This window comes from Pieris rapae, chromosome 2, assembly GCF_905147795.1.
Source record: "Pieris rapae chromosome 2, ilPieRapa1.1, whole genome shotgun sequence".
Classification (NCBI taxonomy): domain Eukaryota; kingdom Metazoa; phylum Arthropoda; class Insecta; order Lepidoptera; family Pieridae; genus Pieris; species Pieris rapae.
In genome coordinates, this window is record NC_059510.1 from 11,698,944 (window position 1) to 11,723,347 (window position 24,404).

The following is a 24,404-nucleotide window of genomic DNA, read 5'->3' on the forward strand; positions in this document are numbered from 1 at the left end:
ACTAAAAATAGAACGTTTTAATTAAGTTTTATTTAATGTACATTTAATATCGATTTAATTAAATTAATTAAAACATTTAAATAGCCTGCAATACATAAATCAATTTGACTAAAGTTCGAGATATCAAAATAAGTGAACGATAACAATACAAAACCGAATATCATAAATATTCATATTCGACAAAACAAAATTATACGTATAATTGGTATTACATTAAAAGACCTTGATATGCAAGTTTTTGTTGAGAACACTTCTGTTGAATTTGTGAGGCCCAATACTTGTTCCAGGTGACTCAAGCACAGGTACACTTTCAATACTAGTTTTAAAAGGCTTGGGTCGAGTTTTAGATTCAAAATTAATACTTAAATGAAGTAAGGTTCATAATAGAGATCTAGCAAGAAACATTTGTCAACGGTGCATCCTTTAAACAGAAAACAACTGAAATCTTTACAACGTCGTAATAAGTTGCTTTTAGTCATCGTAATTCTTAAAATTTATAAATTGATTTAAGATTAACTTTAAAGGTTTGGTTTTTTAAATGGGTATGCAATAAGATATTTTACAAATAAAAATCATTTTTGAATTCCTGTATCCATATAATATGATAAATAATACATTTAAGTAAAAACTAAAGGATTTTTTGTTAAATTAAAGGTCACTTGTGTATATGAGTGTTTACGAAGGACGCGACTGACAAGTAAGGGTGAGGCACCCCCTGCGTCACGTGACCAGCGACCTTCAGGCGGCGCACCGACCTTGAGTGGCTCGGGTCAGAGGTGAATGCACGACGTCCCGTCCCGCGCAAACCCTTGCCTTGCCTCGAACGTGCCTAATTCCACTCACCTCGCATCTATAACATGGCAGCTAAGCGCCAACCGCCTCCCGAACTCGTGCACCCTGCCGCAAACAGGTATTTAGCGACGCGGCACACCTTTCCCATAAAATATCAACGACAAGTTTATTGACATCGAAACGTTTGAACTATTACTCAAAGCTTTCCAGTTTTTATTATCACGTACACTTATTTAGTTTCATAAAAAACACTTCTAATGGATTAATTTATATTCGTCCACTCACAAAACATTCATAAACAAAAAAACATTGAGAAACAAAAAGTTACGAATGTTATTAATCGTCCTCTCACCTCCGCAAAACAAAGCGGAATAAGAATAAACCACAGATGCGTGATTTCTACAACCAATGTTGCAAGCTTTTTTACACTAAATTCGGCGGTCCACGTTTATTGTTTAGACAAATGCTTAGTTTATTAATTTTTCTAAAATTGTAACTCAGAATAATATAGATATTTCAAACGCTAAAAGTTATTTCCTAATTCACATGAAAAATTTAACGTCAAAGTCAAAAAATTACAGTATTACTTACAACTTCTGTATGTATTAAGGCAAATAAAATAAAATTAATAGAAGTGAAATTATTTTAAGCACTTATATTTAATTTAGTAATGTTAGACTATATTCTTACCTCGAGTTAGGAAGAAGTACTAAGATGGCAACAACGAAATACTGCTAGACTGATGATATATTTCGTTCATAAGTTTTTACGCTGCCATCTATATTTTTCCTTTGCTCGCCTATAATGTAGTTTGAGACATCTAGCGGATTTCATTAAAACATTTTTAGCTGAAAAATCCCTAAAATCATATTATGGATAAAGAATATAAATTATTGTTTACAAAACCAGGTTTATTTATTTTAAAAACATTTATTTTTCGGTTCATGTAGCAAATTGCAAGATTTTTTTGTGTCAACTGTCAACCATCAATAACAATCATCGACTGACAAACAACTCACGAGTGATGTCATCAGTCACTGTTACTCTGTCTAAAGCTGTAGCTGCACAGCTGTTTCTTGTTAGTTCTTAGTTGTAATTAATTCTGTAGTTCTTTGTGTTATGATTATATTGTTATATTTAATTTGCTTCGGGTCAAACTAGAATTGGTCATAAAAGGTTTTATCTTTTATGTGATATATCTCACTCGAAAATAATTTAAAATTAAGGTGATATCCTTGAAACGGTAAATTAATCAAGCAAACATTTACTTAACTTTCAAGGCTGTAGTAATAAAAGGAGTAAACTGTGACTTATTATGACATAAATGAAGCCACAATGGTCGAGGAAAACGATCAGCATTACGGCAGGACATCGAATAAAAATGTTTTGTTAAAGATTGTAATCCTTGGGGATGGTGGAGTCGGAAAGTCATGTTTAATGAGTAGATTTATATCTAATCACTTTGACGATCATAATTTCCACACGATAGGCGTCGAATTTATGAATAAAATGTTAGATGTTAGTGGAAAACAATACACATTGCAGGTAAACTTTTAATTATTTATTTGTCATATATATTTTTTTGATTACTAGTATGCCTACAGCTAGGGAAAAGGAAATACACATTTAATTAAATAACCAGCAATATTTTTCTACAATAGCTGCTAACTATAATAATTTCAAAGAAAAGAGAGAAAAATACAGGATTACTAAAATTACTTCTACAAAGTATAAGTATAAACACTAATGTGGTTATAACAAAAGTTGCAAGGACGTACTTTATTATAAATTTTAGAAAATGAAATGTGTGTTTGAGGACATTTTATTATCCTATAATATATATATAATAATCTATATATATATATATAAAATCTTAAATTGACTAATATGATTAACATTTTAATTTATATTGTCATGGTACCACTTCCAAACTTATTTAAATATTTTCTATTTTTCCTATGCCTCCTCAAATCCCCTCCCCAAAGCACTCTCAAAGTATGATTTAAATATAAATCTTGCTATTTACTGTTTGGTAGAAATTATATCTCGCTAAATAAAAAAAAATTGTGGTCTAGATAAACTAAATTTCAATCAATAAAGTAACATAAAATATGTTATATAAAATACATGTAAAATTAACATCAAGTATTATATATTCTTCCAGATTTGGGATACAGCTGGCCAAGAAAGATTTAAATCTCTTAGAACCCCATTCTATCGTGGTACTGATATATGCATTTTAGCATATGCTATCGATGACCGAGGTTCTTTTAATAATATAAAAACATGGTTGAATGAGTTTTTACACTATGCTGGAGTAAAAAATGGAATTGAAAAGTTTCCTTTTGTTGTTGTTGGCAATAAGGTAATATATAAATAAATACCTTTAATGTGAAATAATACTGAAATGTATTTATTTTGTCATAAGAGTAATTTTTTATAAACATTTTAAATAGTTGTTTAATAAATGCCTGATTAATCCTCCAACAAATCAAATACAACTTTATAACTATTACAATTATTAAATTGTTAAATGTAAATTGTATTAGTATTTAAACAAAAATTTGTGTATATTCTCATATGAAAATTATTAATTTAGTTACTTATTTTAGTCAGATGTATCTTCAAAAGACCGAGAAGTTTCACATGATCAATTGAAACAATGGTGTGAGCAAAATAAAATTGGCACATATATAGAGACATCGGCCAAGACTGATAATAATGTTGTTGAAGCATTTTCTATGGCTGTACAAAGGTAAATCAACTTTGAACAGCATCTTGCAGTTTATTTTTTTTAATTTAAAATAGTCTGTGATCGAATCAAAACTTAACCATCCCGTTTCATTATTAGGTGATATACATTTTTATTTCATTTTATTAGATATTGGTAAATCTAACCGAGTACCCTCATATGACTACAGAATTTTACATAGTTGAAAAATTCAATCCTTAGATTCCTTATTACAAGATTACTAGCGGATCCGACAGACGTTGTCCTGTCTACACGTCTTTAATTTCAAAATTTCAATTTTTAATAAGCCATTTTGATGAAAATTATTATTCAAATGTTATGACAATATCTAACGATCCAGCACATGGTCACACACGATATAACACAATGATAACAAAACTTTTTTTTAAATTTCGGGACAGACTAAAATTAAAATTCGAATATTATTTAAAATTTGACACTGCGATGGTAGCGCCGTCTGTCGGATCCAATGTAAAACATTCCAAAATCAACAACAACTAATAAATTGAAAATTAATTAAAAAAACATTGTCCAGCGGACAAAATCGTGAATCTAAACCATTCCCAGATCCCCTTGAACACACACAAAAAATTTCGTCTAAATCGGTCCAGTCGTTTAGGAGGAGTTCAGTCACATACACACGCACACAAGAAATATATGTAAATGTATATAAATGTCCAGTTTGTTGAGTTAAATACAATTGTATTTTAAAACTCATTTAACAAACAAAGCCCTGAGTTGGGAAGTTGTCGGTCGTGTGCCTGATATGTGATACTCAAATATAGCCTTCTTTAAATAACTGGATGACTTTCAGATGGGCAAATCTCGAAGAAAAGGCAGAGAGAGAGCTTCGCATGTTACATCATCCGGATACTGTTACTTTACATGGATCAGCACCAACTGGGGGTCTCCGAGCGACTTGCTGCTCACGTTTTATGGAAGTATAGATTGATGAGAATATTTTTTTATATTTATTAAAACGTGTCTCGTTTTCTACAAGACATTCCAAAGAGGTATTATCTTTTAGTAGATTAGCACATAGCACATGATACTGATAGCTCGAGGTGAGCAAATATTAGTTGCCTTGACTGTTTTATGATTCTATTTTACCAACACGAATGTTTATTGATTTAATAAATAGTAATTTATTAAGAAATAAAGAAGGAGGCGATGGCGGATGCTAGGTGTCTACGGGAGTAGAATGAGGCAGAAGAGAAGATTGGCATAATATATTGCTTTTTTAATGTATTTATGTTTAGGTTTTACTAATTTATTTGTAGAGCACTTAGTTAATTACACTATTAATTTCAGTTAATGTTTTAAAAGAATCTCAAGTATCACCTCAATTGTACAGATTAAAACTTTACTGCAAAGTTTTATAAAAACTTTCGTTATTCTTACTATCGTTTATGTTTGAACTTAACTGAACTATTTCTTTTTTCTTCTGAACATCTGTAAGTAATAAAATAAGAATCACTTGAAGTGTAAATTTGAAATTCAAATCTGAAACTATTTTGGTTGTGATTAATATTGAAAGTATTGCACGACTTAGGTTTATAAATAAAAGATAACATATCAATTAACAAATGGTATTAAATATTAAGAATTTGCTTGTGGGTTCTTGTATCGCTTTAACTTGACGTTTAGCTTTTAGTACTAATTTCATGCGGATGAAGTCTCGAACAAAGATACGGGATGAGTGTAGAATTTTGCACAATTTAATTTACTTTCCGTACTGAATAAATCAATCTTAGTAAATGTAAATGAATTGATTCTTCAGGGAGCATCATTTTCACCAAGTGCCTAAACCGTACAAAGCAGCTCGAACGATGGCTCTAAAACTGTATTTTAATCTACCTCTTAAGGCCTAATTAATTAGATATTTATATTTTAGCTTCAGGACGTTCTTGTTCTTGTAAATTTACTTTGCAAGTACCGTTGCTTAAGATTCTTAATTCTTTGTTATGAAAGAGTAATGTTTGGGTGAATTTTGGATATTCGGCCTTTTTTATATTTGGTTTATTTCGTATATTAGTGTTTTTAAATTAACACCAATAATATATGTAGGAAGTAGCCACCTAGTTAATTTAGAAGGAAAGATAATCATATTTGCTGACTTGTATATCTTGGTAAATAACCTGACACGCGATCAGAAGTGATGACCATCATCAAACATAAATATGTGTGACTTTTATAATATATACATATATATATATATATATATATACTATAAAAGTCCTGCTAGAATTGAATGATACGTGTTTGTGACACAATTAAATGGATTTTAAGATAACAGTGTCAAGAACATGTGACTAAAACTTTAGAATTCGTATTTGATGAATATTTTACAAAAGTTTATTAGTTTAGTCTATGTTTTGTATTCATTTGCACAAATGCACTTATTTTTAGTTGTTAAGCTGTGATACATGTTATGGAGTACAGAATAAAGTATTTAAAAAATGTATAATTGACTTCATTAGAAAACCCTTTAAAAGAAATCATGTCAATCAGTGATCAACATGAGTCGTCGGCGTGCGCTATTATTATTTCTAGATTATCAACATGTCAAAGTAATTGTATAAATCATTCCTATAGAAAAGCTGGAACTTACATTTTTTGATACTGTATGTCACAATCTGTATCAAAAAAATATTAATCTAATGAAATGTTAAAACCTCCGTTGAATATCGCTTAAAATAAGGTTTTTGATGTTTCACTTTTGGATTCTCGTCGTTCCAATAGCGACAATTTTGTCGGTCGAATCCATTTAAATGAAAATAAGCCTCATCAACAGTGAAAAATCTTCGCGTCGAAGACTCATGGTTACTAAAACTTCATGAGTGCCACTATCCAACCAGGCTAGGCTCCCCCCCACACCCCCCCGCTCGTGAAATGTGAATCATTTATTTTAGTAGGAAATTAAAGGCTTAAAAAATAAATTGTTGCAATTGGATAGAAAACTTGTGCGTGAAATGAATTTTACAAACGATACTGCAAAAGAAACGCATACTTTAACCATATAATTTTTTATTTCCAAAATACACTATATTTAATGTCTACGTTTTCATTAATCTTTGGATTAATAACTTTACAGATAACATTTTCTTTAAATTTATTAAGTGAAGATATACAAAAAATTCGAGAGATTACACGTAACATATTACCTATATAAAAATATTGACCATTTACTTATCTAAATATATGTAATAACTATTTCTTATATTATTTAATGTAGGAAACATTAGCGTCACAGTCAACATTAAAATGACATTATTTCCATTATTTAAACGACATGACTATAGTTTGATCCTTTTGTGCTCATTGCTCTCAAAAAATGCATTCTCAAGATTCCTGTTATCACCATGATGCATTTAATGTTGAAGCGGCTTCCGTGCCTTGATCATAGCCTCGCTGACCTCCCACAATTTTTCTGCTTCCTCCTTCGTGAAATTATATTTCGAGTTATACTCGGCGCAGTCGCGGTAGAATTTACCAGTCTGTCCTTCGATGCTGTAGTCTGTGGCACAGAACACCACAGTCTCTGAACCCTGGAAAGAGATTTAGAGAATTACCTATAAACCCTACCCTAAACATTTATAATATTTGTATAAGCAAACATACCTGTTTCGCTGATCTCATGAAGAGGAGGGCCATTGGAGCGAGTAGAATGTAGTGATACCATTTCACGAAGTTTCTGTAAAAACATGTTAGTTTAAAATGAGCGAAATCTCGTGCGGATAGTGTGCTTTATTTTTTATATGTCTGCCTCTATTGTTTGTCTAGCGTTTATGGTGCAGGCATATAAAGAATTTGGTTATAAATAATTTTATGAGGTATGAACGTCGCAGAGGCCTGCATGTACTCTAAATTTAGTAGTTACGGATCTTCGGAAATAGTTTCCCATGAGTCGATCACCATATCTCAACTTCTTTAAATAAACACAGTCAATCCGCATTACATTGTGTGCCAATGATAAGGAATGAAATCATACAAACATAATATCAAATATAGCCCTGTGTTGTTTTGCAGCAATTTATTAATACTTACGTGACGTCACGTAAGATCACTAATTTCCGTATTAATTCCGTATATTAGAATAATATGTATATGTTAATGAGCGTGAATATTATATTTTTATGTTCGGCTAAAGTAGCTTAAATAAAAAAAAACGAAACAACGGCTTCTCCCATTTATATTACTGACCAAATCTATTGCTGAAAATATTTATATCTTAACTTGTGCCTGTCATCAAAAATTCTTACCTAAACAAGTTCGTATAACAGAACCCAGGGCAGCATGCATTAACATCGACACAATTATCTTGTAATTTTGCAGCCAAGGATTTAGCAAAGTACATATTCATCAATTTTGAATTGCAGTAACCGGGATTATGACGATCCTTTTTCCCTTTCTTAGCTGCTTCAATTTCACCTCTTAAATTTAGATCATTAAAGTTCAATTTTCCCCGTTCGTGAAGTGTTGACGATACCATAACAACCCTGTTAAAAATTAGTCATTAGTAATTACTATAATAAAATAAAATAAATGATTTCAACAATAATATAAATATTTACAGGATATTTATAGCTATTTTTACTAACCTACTTGGAGAAGCCTTTTTCAACAGATCAATCAATAGGTTAGTGAGGTAAAAGTGGCCTAAATGATTAACCCCTAAATGTATTTCAAAGCCATCTTTGGTTTTCTCATCCTTCGCCAATGGTACCACCACACCAGCATTATTTATGAGGCAATCAATTTTATAGAACCCAACTTTAACAACCTCTACAAACTTTTCTATTGATTCAAGCGATGCAAGGTCTAGATACATTGGAACCTGAAAAAGATTTATTGTAACTAAATTTATTCACTTAAAAAAAATTACATGGCCCGTACATTACACTGTTCTGTTTGTACACTATTGCTATTAACTGTTTTTAAAATGCTATTAATTCTCATTCTTGTTTGTAAATTAGCAATTTTATAACCATTTAAATACAATTTTAAATAATAATAAATAGCTTATTACTATATTAATGGCTGCAACGCCCTTACAAAGTTCAAGGTGATTGTTGTTGTATTAAATATTGCAAGGTGATTGATATTTCATACACAATATGTGTATATTATATAATGTCTATACAGAACATATTGGCATCATCTTTTGTTACACTAAAATGGGTTGAAGACAAAAGATAATTAGCATTTGCTAAGTATGGTACAAATATTGTATGAATATAAACAGTTATGTACATACAAGCTCTCCACACTTTTCTTCTTCTCGAATAGCAGCAGCTACTTCCTTGGCTTTAACTAGATCACGGCAGGCAAATATGACCCGAGCTTTTCGTTTTACTAAAGCTCTGGCAGTTTCGAGACCAATACCGCTGTTTGCACCCGTTATCAAGTAGGTTTTACCCTTCAAACAGGAATTGCTTAAGCATTTAGCCCAATTCCGAGACCGCCAACGCCGTATTAATCCCAAAGCTACGGCAAGAGAAATAGGAACCGCCGCATATATAACTGAGGAAGACACCATTTTTAACACCTAATGAACCTTGCACCCGTAATTTAAACAAGCCCGCCCGTAGTTTGATAAGGCTGATCCTCAAGGTTTCTACGGTCCATACAAGTTTATGCCTTTTACTGTTGAAAAAAATTGCATTAAAACATTAAGAGCTTCAATTGCGAATTCAACTTTGTAATAACAGTATTATTTATTTACTATTCAGTAACGTCGAAGCAACCACTTTATTCGAATAAGTATTTATTAATATTTTAATAAAATCAGTTTGACAGACAAATTGACAATTGGCTTGGCTGTCAGATTGGCATGAAATTCTGATTCTAAATGACATTCAAATTACTTTACCTGAAATGGAGGCTCCGTCGTTGCGGGTTTAAGTGTTAACACGTGTTTCGGATTTAATTATTTAGTTTTTTCTATTTTTATCGTAGTTTAAGCTGACTTATCTAATTGGTGGTGGTTAATTAATAACATCAACTAATAACGTAAGTTATTTTTATTTATTTTTTAATTTTTCCCTTTAACTTGTTATATTTTTAGTAGTCCTTAATGGAGAAACATCCTCCAGACCCTCCGGATCCTCCGGATAGGGTCTCTTCTCCGGTTGAGTTAATGGATTCATCCCCCTCAATGTTTTCCCATCCCGGTGTCAAACGCAGACTCGACACTGACAAAGAAGTTTTAATGGAACCCTCTAAAAAACCATTGATTGAAGGCCGGTCATCTGCTGATGATGTCAACCCTGGGTTTTATACCCATCCATCATTAACTGACTCACCCAAGACTTACCTTGTCAATGACAAGGGTCCTTTTATAGTACATGTTTCTTGCCCTGAAGCTGACCCATCCGCTGGTACATCAATCCGCCCAATTAAGTTTGGTCACTTCTTGGTCAAAAACAAAGTAGCCAACATTGTTCGAGATGGTGTTAAGAAAGTGGGTCGTAACAGAATATCTGTTGAGTTTAAGTCGGGTTTAGATGACAATAATTTTATATCTAGTCCCATAGTACCTTCCAGCAATTATTCTGTTACTATTCCCAATTATAATGTTTCCCGTATGGGCCTTGTGAGAGGTGTCCCAGCTGATTGGTCGATGCAAGAATTTGTTGAGACTGTTGAAATTCCCGAAGGTTTTGGTATAGTCCTCAAGGCCAGACGCCTAAATCGCAAGACAATCTCCGATGGTCAAATTACATGGACTCCAACACAAACCGTTGTTTTGACGTTTCAAGGACAAAATCTTCCGGAGAGAATATTCTCCTGTCATAATTCCCTCCCCGTAGATACTTACCAACTTCCGACAATCCAGTGTCTTAACTGTTGCAGATTTGGCCATGTTAAGTCACAATGCCGGTCGAAACCTAGATGTTTTCGTTGTACTCTAGCCCATTCTGGCGATGAATGTAATATCCCGGAAACAAAATCATTATGTTTATTTTGTACTGCCCCACACTTTGCAACCAACAAAGCATGCCCCGAGCATAATAGACAAAGAAATATTAAACACTGTATGTCGCAGGAAAATATATCCTATCTGGAAGCATCAGCTCGCTTTAGACCTAGCAGTGGCAAATCTTTTGCAGATTCTGCAAAAGCTACCCCGTCCTCTTCATTCAGTTTATCCCAGCCCATTATTATACCTTCCCAAGTATCCCCCCAGACTACATCATACAGGAAAACTATATTTCTCCCTTCTCGTTCTAGGCCAACATCAGGTAAATCTTATGATAAAGCGGCCCATGAGGCCATTACTTCCAATTTACCCTCATGTTTACCAAATGGTTGTGCCATAAGCCCCTCTTCCCTTATCAACAATGAAGTTTCCCCTAATGAAAATCTTCTTGACTGCTTATGGTCATTGATTTGTAACATGCTATCTAAGTATGATGATATCCCCGTACCGTCCCACGTTGCCCAAAAAATCAACTTGCTCCACTCATTTGTTACCAAAAATGGCGAATCTGGTGATTCAGTGGAATTGTAAGAGTATTCGTAATAAAAAATCCGAATTAGCCTTTCTGATCAACAAATTCTCTCCATCTATTCTAGCCATATCGGAGACTTGGTTATTGCCGGATTCCCGCTTTAGGGTTTCTGGGTATCGTTGTCTCCGAGATGACAGGGATGATGGCTATGCTGGCTGTGCCTTTTTGGTCAGTCGATCTCTCACCTTCCACTCATTATCCCTTCCTCATAGTGATGGTATTAATGCTGTGGCTATGAGGGCTTTTAATATCTCATTTATTTCTGTTTATATTCCCCATCCCCATTTTGACCTCATTTCTGATTTACGTTCTATTATCCTTTCGGTTCCTCCTCCTGTTGTCATGTTGGGTGATTTCAATGCCCACCATGTTGCTTGGGGTTGTCATTCCTCAGATTCTTTTGGGTCCCTTCTACTCGATTTACTTGATGATATAAACATAAGTGTCTTGAATAATGGGTGTCCTACGAGAAGGTGTCTTCCATCTCAGAATCCCGCTAGCGCAGTGGATTTATCACTTTGTTCTCCTGATCTCTTCCCTTTTCTATCCTGGCGGGTTTTTGAGAGCACATGTGGAAGTGACCATTTCCCTATTTTCATTGATCTCCCATCCAATTTAAGGAGTGTTATTCGCCATTCTCCTCTCTTAAAATTTAATCTGAACCAGGCCAATTGGTCAGACTTTTCATCCACTATGGACTCAAAAATAGCTGCGCTCCCCGCAGTTTCTGCTGAAAACTGTCTATCTTCATACAATGATTTTATCAATTCCCTTAACTCATCTGCCTGTTTACATATTCCTCTTAAGCCTTCAAAACATAGAAAAATTTCCCCTCCTTGGTGGGATTCCGAATGCACAGAGATGATTCAAAAAAGAAAAGCATCAGAAAGGTCATACAGTCTCTGCATGACCTTGGAAAACTTTTTAATTTATCAACAAGCCTCTGCAGCTGCTCGTAGACTTTTTAATAAAAAAAAACGTCTTGGGTGGCATAAGTTTTGTGAGAGCATGTCTCCTGGTACCCCTTCGTCTGTGGTTTGGAGGCAGATCAGAAGATTCCGATGTTCGCTCAATTCCTACGATGTCCCTTTCAATGATCCTTCCAGCTGGATTACCTCCTTTGCCGACAAATTGGCTCCTTCTTCAGTCCCTTTTTATGATTGTCTTCCTTTTAAGTATAATTCTTTTATCCCCTCTTCAAACAGTCTGGATTGTCAATTTTCCTTGGAAGAACTCAACAAATCATTAAATGGTCTTTCTGACTCTTCCCCTGGAGTAGATGGAATCCCCTACTCATTCCTCATAAATTCTTCGTTAGGCACGAAAAGATACTATCTTGATTTAGTCAACATATTTTTCGATCTTGGAATTATTCCTGACTCATGGAATCGACAAATTGTCATTCCACTGCTTAAACCTGGCAAGGACCCATCAGATTTCTCTTCATACAGACCTATTGCTTTGTCTTCCACCCTCTTAAAAATTATGGAATATATGATTAAAAATCGTTTAGAATGGTTTTGTGAAAATAACAATATCCTCGCAAAATCCCAGTTCGGTTTCAGGAAGGGCTTGAGTACGACGGATAGTCTAAGTGTCATAACCACCGATATTCGGATTGCTTTTAAAAAGAAACAGTTCCTTGTGGGTGTTTTCTTGGATATCGCATCTGCGTATGACCACGTGCTGGTTCCAGTGCTCAGGCAAAAAATGCTTCAGCTGAGTATCCCTGAGAAGTTAGTACGTTTTATTTGCAATTCTATTTCGTGTCGTTGTGTTATTATAAGATCCCAAAATACCGAGCTGTCTCCTAGATCTATATGGAGGGGCTTACCTCAAGGTTCTGTGTTGAGTCCACTCCTGTATAATATTTACACCTATGATCTGGAGCTTGTAGTGAATTCCTTCTGTCAGATCCTTCAATACGCGGACGATGTAGCCTTATACCTTTCATCAAATTCAATTGAAGAAGCATCATCACGCATAAATTCGGCTCTGGATTACTTGGGTGATTGGTTAGATGATCATGGTCTTTCCATTTCTGTGTCCAAATGTACGGCAGTCACGTTTACTAGAAAATACAGGGTTCCTCAATGTAACATTTCATTTAAAGGATCCCCGGTGTCTTGCTCTAAGCATGTAAAATTTTTAGGCCTTATTTTAGACTCAAAATTAAACGGTGTTCCCCATTTCAACCATGTCATTAAAAAAAGTGAGAAGGGTGTTAACGTTCTTCGTTCGTTATCTGGTGTGAGATGGGGAGCACATCCCTACTCGCAAAAGCTTTTATACAATGCTGTAGTACGAAGTCATTTTGATTATGGCACCTTCCTTTTAGATCCTGTCAACAAGCAAGCCCTTGACAAAATTTCCAAAATTCAATCAAAATCTTTACGCATCATCCTTGGTGCTATGAAATCCTCACCCATCAATGCTCTCCAAATAGAATGTGCTGACCCCCCCCTGTATCTGCGTAGACAATTTTTAAGTGACCGATTCTTCATCAAAGTCCTTCAATATTCTTCACACTCCATCTTGTCCAAATTACGTCGCTTATCTTCTCTTACGATGCCATCTAGTACAGGTAATGTTCCATGCCTATTACTCAGTTTTAAGAAACTATCTCGTCTTCCTAATCCCGTTGAAAGTTTCCCTAGTAATCCCTTGTTTTTAAATAGTTACGAATCCCTCATTTTTGATCCTAAAATAATTTTAAACTTTGGAATTGATATAAAATCCCCCCAAGCTTCCATTTCTTTTCTAGAAAAAATTTCTAAAGACTGGCAGGGATGGTTGCCGATGTATACTGATGCCTCCAAGTTTCCCAGTAATGAGTGCATCGGTGCGGCTGTATGGGTCCCTTCATACAAAACAGTTTTGAGCTATAAACTTCCTCCTTTGACCTCCGTATTTTCAGGTGAAGCTTTTGCAATTCTGGAGGCTGTTTTGTACGCTGAGTCCCATAACCTGAATAAAGTTACAATTTTTTCCGATTCTCGCAGCTGCTTACAGGCAATTCTTTCTAATCCATTTAGATCTAAAAAAAAACATATTACAATTTTAAAAATAAGAGAAGCTTTGTTTAGGTGTAGTAAAAAAGATATTCAAATTGTACTTATATGGATACCTAGTCATTGTGGTATAGCGGGTAATGAAACTGCTGACTCTTGTGCAAAAGGTGCTATTTTCTGCGGGTCTTGTCAGCACCCTAACATCTCAGCTCACGACCTAACAGCTCTTGCATACTCCCACCTTCTAAAATCCTGGACTATTGATTGGCAATCTTCTAAAGAAAAAACCGGCAAGCACTATGCCAATATTCAATATTCAATCCCTTGTTCGCCGTGGTTTTTTAAACATAAGTTTTTAAGCAAAAAGGTCACATCTTTAATCTGCCGTCTTCGTATAGGGCACGCTTGTACTCCCGTTCACTTAGCCAAAATTAAAATTAAAGACAGTTCTCTCTGTGAGTGTGGTATGGACGAAGGCTCGACAGATCATATATTTTTTAACTGTTCTCTAATTAATGACTCGTTATATGACCACCTACCTCCAAACTTCCCTCGTCCATGTAACCTTAACTCCCTTCTTTCCCTCCCATCCAGTCCTATCGTCAAAATGTTAGGGAAATTTATTTCTGCTAATAAATTAAACTTATAGGATTCTCCCCTCCATAACTTGTAGTATTATGTTAACCTCTTGTATATATTAGTATATATCTATGATTGAAGTAAGCTTTGTGTGTGTTGTCTTTTTTCTGTGAAGTCATTTTTGTTTTGGGTAACTCTGCTTAGATTTAATTCAATCCATCAAATCTATCCTCACCGTGATAATGCTTAGAACGTGACATTGGCGGAATTGTGATTGACACAGAAGTCGCCATTAAAAATAAAATGAATGAATGAATTACCTGAAATGTTAAGAGTTCAAGGTAGGTATTTAGAATATAGATATAATCATAATTGCAACCTTGCAATCTGACCGAATCCCAAGAAAAAGCTAGATGATGATGAGTTAAGATATAAATATGTAGTTTCAGCAACAGATTTGGCCAGTAATGTAAATGGGAGAAGCCGTTGTTTCGTTTTTTTTTTATTTAAGCCACTTTAGCCGAACATAAAAAATATAATATTCACGCTCATTAACATATAAATAATATTATTCTTATATACGGAATTAATACGGAAATGAGTGATCTTACGTGACGTCACGTAAGTATTAATAAATTGCTGCAAAACAACACAAGGCTATATTTGATATTTGATAAATATATATTAAGTTATATAGTATATTCAATTATATATTCAAGTTCAAAAATAAAAAATAGCATGGATAAAGTAAAAGCTACCTGGAAAGTAATAAATGAGGAATGCGGTAAAGCGTCTAACAAACGAACCGATTATACATTTGAAGAGTTTTTTACAAATGTACCACTCAGTACGACCAAGTCCCTGGATTCTTCACCTGCTGCTGCGATGTCATTACTAGAAAAATGTGTACATTAATGTAATATTAAATTTCTTTTTAAACATATAACTTGTAATGATAATTATCGTTAAAACCTAAAAGCTTATTAATTAAAAAAAAAGTAAAGATATTTGGGGTATGTCAACAGTTATTTTAAATTCCGTTATTGATGTAATAAGCTCTGAATTGTCTATTATTTTTAACAGATGTATCGATTGTGGAGTCTTTCCGGACGAAATGAAATTAAGTAAGATTACTCCATTGTTCAAGGCAGTGCAGGTAGTGAGTCCGATCCGTCAAACTTCAGACCTGTTTCAGTGCTCCCCGCGTTGAGCAAAGTTTTTGATAAGATAATGCTAGACCAGCTTTCTTAACATTTTAATAAAAATAAACTCCTACATAATAAACAGCATGGTTTTACTCAGGGTGGCTCCACAATCGATGCAGGTGTGAAGTTGATTTCGGACATATTTCACGGACGTCTTTTGTGACCTGTCAAAGGCCTTTGACTGTGTTCATCCAGATATACTAGTTGGAAAGCTACAACACTATGGCGTTGATAGCAAAGCTTCCAGCTTGATGAATTCATATTTAAAGGGAAGGATCCAAAAAGTGCATTTCAATGGAGTCACCTCTCCCGGTTCGCAGGTGTCAATCGGCGTCCCCCAAGGCTCGATTCTCGAGCCTTTGTTATTTCTGATTTACATAAACGACCTCCCATTCTTTGTCAACGAAGTTTATGAGATGGTATTGTTTGCTGATGACACTTCACTTTTATTTAAAGTGAATAGGAAAAACATATTATTGAACGATGTAAACAATTCCATCTCTCGTATAGTTAACTGGTTTATTGTGAAAAACTTACTGCTTAATGAGAATAAAACGAAATGTATTAGATTTACAACTAATAACGTAAAGCGAGATATTGGTAACCTGAAAGTTAAGGACAGTGAACTAAACTTTGTTGACAAAACTGTTTTCCTAGGCATAACAATAGATAGTAAACTCCAGTGGGGCCCACACAGAGACTCTTTCGAATAGGCTGAGCTCTGCGGCATATGCAGTAAAGAAAATCCGACAGCTTACTAATAACGATACGGCTAAAATTGTGTACCATAGCTACTTTCACAGCGTTATGTCGTACGGTATTCTACTGTGGGGTGCTGCTGCAGAGGTTCAATCCATATTTGTGTTGCAAAAGCGGGCTGTTCGGGGTATTTGTTGTGTTTCCCCGAGAAGTCGGTACGGAATAGATTTAAGGAACTAAATATTATGACATTATCCGGTCAATATATTCTTGAAGCCTTGTTGTATGTACAAAAAATCTTAAAACGATTTTAAAACAAATGGTGACTTTTACCAGTATAATACACCTAATAGAACTAATTTGAGTGTGCGACCAACCAGGCTCCAGATTATAAACCACTCCTTATATGGAAATTGTATTCGTTTTTACAACAAACTCCCAAGCGAAATTAGAGAACTATCACTAAATAAATTCAAAGCCCTCGTTAAAAGTAAATAAATTAATAAAGCCTTTTATAAATGTGACGAATACTTAAATGATCCTAATCCTTGGTATTGATTTGCTCCAGTTCAAACAATTTGTATTAAAAACTTGGCGATTGAAAAGAGTGGCGGAAAGTTTTTCTTACCCGCTCTACGCTTGCGAACTGGTTGTTAATTTACAATTTATTTAATTTGATTTTCTTGACGTACATAATTGTACATGTTTACCTATACAAATAAAGATATTTTGCTTTGATATCGGGAACCTAACCCACTAAAGTCTTATTAATGTAAAGGAAGTCTATTTATGGGTTGTGATTTATAAAAATATAGAACATCCCATAGTTGGAAAGGAAAAAAATATGAGATGTCTACATTTAATCCAGTCTGGGGTTGCTCCCAAGATTAATTAAAAAACAAAAACAATATGGCAGGAGAATAGGTGCCATTTATTTATCGAGTTATGCTATAACTATAAAATAAAATTATGGTGACCAGGGAATACTGAGTACTTATTTTTTTTTATTGTTGGGAATTGGTCAGAAATGAATATAAAACATATTAGCTGGGCCATTTATTTAAATACATTAACGGGACAACTAGATAAAAATTATCATTTAGACATGAAAAACAACTGATATGGCAATATTGTCCATATAAATGTATGAAATATTAATTTACAGAAGCAATTTCTTGACTAAACAGAAGTCATAACATCGAAGGTAGGTAATATTACGTCTATAGGATATAAAAACAATAAACTTGTAACATTATCTAAATCTGATCTCTATTGGCATTTCATAATTATATTTGTCATAATTAAATTTCAGCAGCCTAATATTTGAACACGTACTTTGAATTTTTATGCTCTCCTTCTGCTTTGAGTGTTCACTTTCGAGTACCATATAACATAATATATAACAACAATTCAACTATGGAATGATTAACAGATATATTATAATAACATTAAAATAATTATCTAGAATGTTCAAAATAATGGCAGATCTTTGCGAAACATCACAAATAATAATTATCATCAAGTAGGTATGGCAGTAATGACTAGATCATACCTTACTCCATTACTACCACACACAGACCATCCCACCACATATAGTAGGTATCTCGATTGAAATAATAACTAATGTAAGTAAATTTATTGTTGTACTTTATGTTATTATATTTCCACAGGCTTAAATCAGTATGCTGCGAATAATAGTTTATAAAAAGTTACATTTATTGAAGATTTTTTATAAAATTATCACTGAGACATTACTATTATCTAGTCGCAAGCTCAAAAACAACGTAATTATGTATATTTTTTATTATCATTACATTCGTCTACCTAGCGGAATTTATTTATAATGGAATACATATTAAGTATATAGATCAATAGACGCGTTTACGGAAATTACTTATACCGTTGAACGACATTACACGCCGGTAACTCGTCAATAAATTGGCACCTCTGTTATTTAAAAAGATATAAAAAGTTCATTAATTTTGTGCCACAGGTATTACAATCACAGAAAGGGATCCGAAACTGGCTTTTATGGCGAGATATGGGCTCTGCTTACACTACGACATTTATATGGCAATATTTAAAAGCGAAGAGAGACTTACGTTTACTATCGAAAAAAGGATTATTTATTTACAATTCGAATTTTTTATCAGTCAATAAATAAATCGATAAAACGTTGAAGGTATTTCGAGCCATATATAATGTGTTCATGTATCAAAACCGCTTTGCAAATGAATCCTTCTTTTACTTTTCTTTTCTTCTTTCACGTAGCATGTATAAAAATACGCCAAAATAAGTTGCCTATCATTTAATAGATTCATTCGATAAATTTAGCATCGCTCTAAATATGGGAGAGTTATAAGATTACTTTAATAGTAATGTAAGGAATAATTCGAATCGGTTATCGATAATCTATCATAAGAATAGGAATTTGCGCAAATACTTTAATTTTATACTTTTCATAAAAGCGACTGAACGCCCATCTCATCTCTACGTAAGAACACGTCGAATGCCAAGACCCGTCTACGTGTCGTGGCTTTAACGGACGACAAGGAGACGTCCATAGTCCAAACTCGCTCACTGCGCAGAGTTTAGATCTACATTGGCGTAGATAATTGGTGTTGCGATCGATCCAGCCCCACGTCAATCGTCATGACCTTCCCGTCCACCGGCGTCCCGCTCTCCGCGTCGCTGTCCGGCATTATCACACACACAAATGACTTCCCACTGTTGACATCCTTGGGATAAATGGTCATCGGAATGAACCTCTCGCTCGTGCCGTCTACGTACGCGCCTAACCTCGAGTACACTTCTGGAAAGTGCTTTTTCAGAACTACGCCTCTACTCTCTAATTCACTGCAAACATTTCTCAAGCAGATTTCTCTAAACTTGTGAACGGTCGCCGCGTTCCTTTCGCCGGCGGGGCACAGTTTGGACGTGAGTATCAAAGTCTCTCTGTCTTCCGGCGAACCTTTGCCGTCCCTGCGCTGTTTCCTCCTGTTCTGTTCCTGTATAACTGAAGATACCGATCTACTCAGGCGCAATTTGGCGCACCGAGACACCATCTGCCTCTCCCACTTGACGGCTCCCTTCGTCGGCACCTCGCTCACGATGCAGACGGCGACGAACAGGATCACTCGCGTCTCGGGGTTGTAACTCTTGCAGAGCTTCACCACCTCCGTGTACAACTCCGCCCCCATTTCGTTGGGCTGGAGAGCCGTCCACTTCACGAATTCGGGCTCGCTCAAATTCTGATAACCGAGAGTCGTGAACTTCTCGGCGGCCTCCGGACTCGTGAAGAACACTTTGACGACGCCCCGGCCTAGGATTCGATATCCCTGATACGCGACCGTGCTTATTCGGTGCAGAGAGGCCGCGTCCTCCTTGGCCGCCGAGATGATCTGCCTGCAGAGGGTGCTGGCGCGGGAGTGAAGACAGACCTTCCGGTGCTTCTCCCAGTGGGCTCTGCGGCACTCCTTCGAGCAGTACGTCGTGCTGCAGTTGTGGCACGTCTTGTGATGCCGTTTGGCTTCCGCTAGAGGCGTGCGAGACGCGCATTTGGGATATTTGCACTTGACGAAAGCGTCTTCCGCGCTACTCTCGCTCTGCAGAGAGGCGAGGGAGGCTCTCGAGTCGTGTCGGAGGAGAGTTTCAGTTCGCGGAGCCGCGGAGTCGAGACTGGTTCGACGGTCGAGGGACGCGGAGCGGTCGGCGAAAGGCTCGCTCCTCCGGCGCGAAGGCTCGCCTAGCGCGGACCGGGCGCGTCTAGGTTCCGGCATCTCGGCCGCCGCATCAACTGTATCCTTGCCTGGAACAGACAAACTTTCGTGAGCGATTCGCCGTCGAGCGTTTCGACTCGGGACCATTTGTGCAAAAGAGAAGAACATCGAGATGGACGGACATGCTGCGGAGCGACTACTGCGGGGAACGTGCATTGTGCTCGTCGACCGACGACGATCGAGTAAATCGAAAGACTGTCTTATTTCCGAAGAGAGGCGTTCACTAGCATATGAGATAATTATAAAAATTGGAACGGATCAGACTTACATATCGTTCCTACCTGCTCGGTCCTCGGGGCTGGGATCCGTGAAGGAACTGGGAGCGTCGCTGGGGGTGTTCAAGAAACGAGAGGCCGCAGAGGCACTGCTGTGACCACTACTCGCTAATTGTTCGTATCTTGGACTCTAAAGGGAGAAAAGTCGGTTTCAGTCTCAGGGGTAGATTAGCCCATTTGCCTTTCGACTGATTCTATTGAAGTAACGAAATGAGGGAGAAGGCTTTGTTGGCTTTGTACAGACGCACAGAGCTCGGAAATGACTTCGGTGGAAGAGTCGAGTCTTAAGAAGTTCGGTCGTAGAAAATGCAGAATGCCTACCTTCCCGCCGAGCGCGTAGTGGGGACTGGCGGATTTCCTAGGGCTCGGCTGAGGCGTAGGGATTCTGGCAGGTTGTGAGGGGAGTCCTAAAAGTGAGTCCAATACGTCCTCCAACGTCGTAGATCCGGGGGAAGGTTTTGTAATACCGACATTCAAAGAACGCTGCGAATCTTGCCAGTCTGAAAAATTGTGGCATTGATTGGTCATGGTCAGTTTTTGAATATGTTTGCGGTCGCTTTGACAGTTATAGACCTGCCGTCTTGATCGAAGAAGGCGACAGGTATCGATTTCATTCAAGTCTAATTTTAATCGTCACAATGCAAGCTGAGCCTACTCAAAAATGCTTTGAAAACAAATGAATGTCAAGACAACATAACATCTACTGAGAGAAGAAAAATAAAATTGAGGAAAGTGATGTACTCACCTTGAACTGTCACATCAGTATAATTAAGACATCACCAAAAAAATAAAACAAAATATAAAATAAAACTGAATATATTCAATAATTGGTAATAAATGTAAAATAAAATAACTAAAAGATACAATTCAAGACAATAACACTAAAAGGTACCGGAGATTCTTTAAATTAAATAACAACTAAACTCGTCATTGTTTCTCTACTTCTCTTCTTCTCTACTTCCCTATTTCTCTATTTCCCTACTTTTACTCGCCGACAACTCGAACCGTATTCGAGAGAGCTTCTGTTGCCGACGCGTCTTTAACGTTAGCTTTCTGGCAGACGACCAAAGATAAGAGACTACGGCGCAATCGTCAACCATTGAAATAAATGTTAAACTAACAAGTAGTAGGTCGTCTTGAATCGGGGCGCTTCGTACGCCTCGGCGGGGCGAACCATCCGACGCAAAACGAGAATTTCTAACCTAATCAGAACCTGTATAATTTACTGAGGGGCGAACCCCGACATAAATTACGAGGTGATTCAGTAGAAGGAACCGGAATCGAGACCTAGTCTGTGTCACTTCTCACCACCTTAGTCTACGGTTCTGATAACTGCCGGCCTCATCGTGGCGTGCGTCGAAGTAAGGCACGTAACGGCGGATTAGCACCTTCACGTATGTATATATTATATATTTATATGTACAACTAGAACTACGTGATTAACTAGCTTTAATAACTAATTCTACGTTTCTGCATAAAAAATAAACACACAAACAAAAATAATTTATATTTACAACGCGACGGGCTCAACGCGAAACTCGAAATTAAATTATGGCAATAATCTGATGAAACTTAACTACGACTCAACATACAATGAAAACGATACGAATGCGACAAATAACTGCAATAATGTAACTCGCGGTTCCACCCTGTCGCTCGACTCTACCGGAAGTAGCGTCCTGCGACAGCCGGAAGCCCCGACGAGCTGGCTTATATAAAAATAGTTAACAAAATGAATGTGTTTCGTGCTCGACAGAAAATGGTCCCGCGGTGAAACGTCACAAACGTGTCGACGGACATCGCAGATTCTCTCTCGACCGAGAGCGTCTCGGCCCGACTCCGACGAGGTCGTCGGGTCGAGCGAGGAGACGCCCCTCGTCGGAGGGGAAGCTGCAAATCACGCTCGCTCACCGGGCGCCGCGCGATGCTCGAGCCGCAGCGAGGAGGGGGGCCGCGGGTGGGGCGGGGGCAGCTCCGTCACGAGCGGCGTCCGAGGAGACTCCAGGGGCTTCGTTCCTGCGGAGAGCGCGTTCGTCATTGGGAGGGATCATTACACGCTTACGCTACGGGCAGGACTGTCGCGGGTTTCAAGTGAGTTTACCGACGAAGGAGCTCTCCAGCCAATACAACTTCTGGCTCGAACGCGGCGAGACGTCATCGAGATCGCCGTTCGACGGTTCGAGGCCCGACACGTAGTGGACGATGGCCGACGTCACCTCTTTGATCGAGCTCTGGATCTCCTCCGAAGCTTTGCTGGACGCGGTCTGCCGGAGCAGGGAGCTGGCGAGCCTGAAACGGTGGGAGTGAAGAGTGATTTGCTATGTTTTTAAAACGTCTCGCCGACGACTGATATTCCAGAACATAAACGGTCCCGTACCTTTCGTGCGGCGTTCGAGGGCTGGCGTTCAGCCGTTCCTGACTCCGCCAGCCGAGGTAGGGCTGTCGAGCGCTGAACGAGGACCTGGTCGAAGGCGAACAGAGGGGAGAGGTGCCCCTGATGCTGCTCCGGGTCGAAGAGCACGGCGACGTCTGGAACGAATTCAGATTTTTAATAAAGCGTCAATAAATAAATATAGCCCTTATTGACAATCTTGTAAAGTTACATTTTATCTTATTTCTGCTTTATATACTACTTATACTTATTAACGAAATTTAGTTAAGGTTAATGTAAATATTATCATATTATTTCCTTAATAAAGCGTCAATAATTAAATGAAAATATTTTTTCTGGCTGTCACAGTTTCGTATGGATTAATATTGGATAACAGACATATATGGTTGAATAAACAATCCAATCCAAAGAAATATTAACATTATATATACATATTATATAGTTTTCGATTTCTAAAAGCACTGAAAACGGCGAGTCATATAAATAATATAAAAAATAGATACGTTTATCTGTTCGTTTTATTTAAATGAGCTGCGAGCGAGATCGAGTACTTTTTGCAGCAAAAACGTAAATAAATTGTTTTGAAACTAAATAAACTTATTTGTCTAAGATGTCGTTATAAAGATATGTACTTCAATTTATCTATCTATTTATTTCTGTAGTCGTTTTTTAACCACCACAATTTAGAATATCATAGAGATACCGTAAGATACAGTTCAAATTACTGACTTGATTCGAGTTAAGCCGGCTAGTCGACCACCTGCCGAAGCTGGTGGTGTGTGGGGACAATTGCGGCGGTGGGGGTTGCGCATTGGCACCGAGGCTCCCCAACGAGGTGGTCTTCGAGTTGAGTCCGCTCCACCTGCCCGCCGATGCCGAAGCGTCAGACAAGCGTTTGCGTAAGAGGAAGCCCTCTCTCGGAGCTGGTGCGTTTTTGTACCTGTGAATACAGAAGAATTCATCACACGTGGTGGTGATGGTGATGGTAGACCAAAAACAAAAGCATAGGATGTCGTCTTAAAGTCCACTTATTGTGCCCCGGTTTCGCAGAGTAGCTCACGTCGCATGATTTCCAACCAATATCAAATTTCTGTAAGAACAATTATAAAAAAAAACTTTTCCTTACCATTCTGGAACATTGAGTTTCTGAAGTGACCTTTGGACCCTCAGCTCGTGTTCAGATAACACTCGATCGGAATTCTTCTGCAATTCGTTTTCTGGAGGCTGGAACAACACAAAACTCCCATTAGACACAGAACACAGACTACACAAACACATAAATGTATAACTACTTACTAGACAGGCAGAATGAGCGAGAGTAGGTACTACAAAATCAAATCAATAGTTTTAACTAAAAAACTGTTTATATCGAATACACACACAAGTTTTATTAAGAGTCGTCCACG

General features: G+C 36.9%; 4 protein-coding genes across 9 annotated transcripts in view; 1 reads left to right on the plus strand and 3 right to left on the minus strand.

Annotated features, from left to right (window-relative positions):
* The window catches only part of LOC110999148 (nuclear hormone receptor FTZ-F1 beta), a 29,268-nt gene extending 28,098 nt beyond the window's left edge, over window positions 1-1,170 (minus strand). For both annotated transcript variants that reach the window (XM_022268073.2, XM_045632119.1), the window contains exon 1: window positions 844-1,170. The gene's annotated coding sequence lies outside the window, so the exon portion shown is untranslated. The remainder of the gene's footprint in view (window positions 1-843) is intronic.
* Window positions 1,171-1,836: 666 nt separating this feature from the next.
* On the plus strand, window positions 1,837-6,008 carry LOC110999161 (ras-related protein Rab-9B). 2 transcript variants are annotated; one of them, XM_022268085.2, is made up of 5 exons: window positions 1,837-1,988; window positions 2,072-2,337; window positions 2,957-3,157; window positions 3,405-3,547; window positions 4,359-6,008. In XM_022268085.2, exons 2-5 carry the CDS (start codon window positions 2,128-2,130, stop codon window positions 4,489-4,491), a joined length of 687 nt encoding a protein of 228 aa, XP_022123777.1. In that variant the 5' UTR covers window positions 1,837-1,988; window positions 2,072-2,127; the 3' UTR covers window positions 4,492-6,008. The 2 variants fall into 2 exon arrangements, with proteins under 2 accessions (XP_022123777.1, XP_045490139.1); XM_045634183.1 differs by having other exon boundaries at window positions 1,837-2,337.
* A 546-nt stretch (window positions 6,009-6,554) lies between these two features.
* On the minus strand, window positions 6,555-9,329 carry LOC110999155 (retinol dehydrogenase 12). The gene is made up of 5 exons (XM_022268080.2): window positions 8,802-9,329; window positions 8,146-8,381; window positions 7,807-8,043; window positions 7,166-7,238; window positions 6,555-7,092 (listed from the first exon to the last, which is right to left on the minus strand). Exons 1-5 carry the CDS (start codon window positions 9,081-9,083, stop codon window positions 6,916-6,918), a joined length of 1,005 nt encoding a protein of 334 aa, XP_022123772.1. The 5' UTR covers window positions 9,084-9,329; the 3' UTR covers window positions 6,555-6,915.
* Window positions 9,330-17,462: 8,133 nt separating this feature from the next.
* LOC110999170 (serine/arginine repetitive matrix protein 2) overlaps window positions 17,463-24,404 on the minus strand; it is a 41,700-nt gene continuing 34,758 nt past the window's right edge. For 3 of the 4 annotated variants that reach the window (XM_022268105.2, XM_022268102.2, XM_022268103.2), the window contains exons 4-11: window positions 24,125-24,222; window positions 23,728-23,938; window positions 22,984-23,135; window positions 22,708-22,895; window positions 22,518-22,622; window positions 20,928-21,106; window positions 20,613-20,736; window positions 17,463-20,360 (exon numbers count right to left, since the gene is read on the minus strand). In XM_022268105.2, the coding sequence (XP_022123797.2) occupies window positions 19,150-20,360; window positions 20,613-20,736; window positions 20,928-21,106; window positions 22,518-22,622; window positions 22,708-22,895; window positions 22,984-23,135; window positions 23,728-23,938; window positions 24,125-24,222 (2,268 nt within the window). In that variant the 3' untranslated portion in view covers window positions 17,463-19,149. The remainder of the gene's footprint in view (window positions 20,361-20,612; window positions 20,737-20,927; window positions 21,107-22,517; window positions 22,623-22,707; window positions 22,896-22,983; window positions 23,136-23,727; window positions 23,939-24,124; window positions 24,223-24,404) is intronic. The other variant, XM_045634403.1, reaches the window with a different exon arrangement.

What these genes read in the sequence shown, in the direction of transcription:
- LOC110999161 (XM_045634183.1), top strand. Translation starts at nt 2,128, where the DNA reads ATGGTCGAGGAAAACGATCAGCATTACGGCAGGACATCGAATAAAAAT. An exon ending in GAAAACAATACACATTGCAG is followed by an intron (nt 2,338 to 2,956) that starts GTAAACTTTTAA and finishes ATATTCTTCCAG; the next exon opens with ATTTGGGATACAGCTGGCCA. An exon ending in TTTTCTATGGCTGTACAAAG is followed by an intron (nt 3,548 to 4,358) that starts GTAAATCAACTT and finishes GATGACTTTCAG; the next exon opens with ATGGGCAAATCTCGAAGAAA.
- LOC110999155 (XM_022268080.2), bottom strand. Translation starts at nt 9,083, where the DNA reads ATGGTGTCTTCCTCAGTTATATATGCGGCGGTTCCTATTTCTCTTGCC. An exon ending in AAGAAAAGTGTGGAGAGCTT is followed by an intron (nt 8,382 to 8,801) that starts GTATGTACATAA and finishes AATCTTTTTCAG; the next exon opens with GTTCCAATGTATCTAGACCT. An exon ending in TGTTATACGAACTTGTTTAG is followed by an intron (nt 7,239 to 7,806) that starts GTAAGAATTTTT and finishes ATGTTTTTACAG; the next exon opens with AAACTTCGTGAAATGGTATC.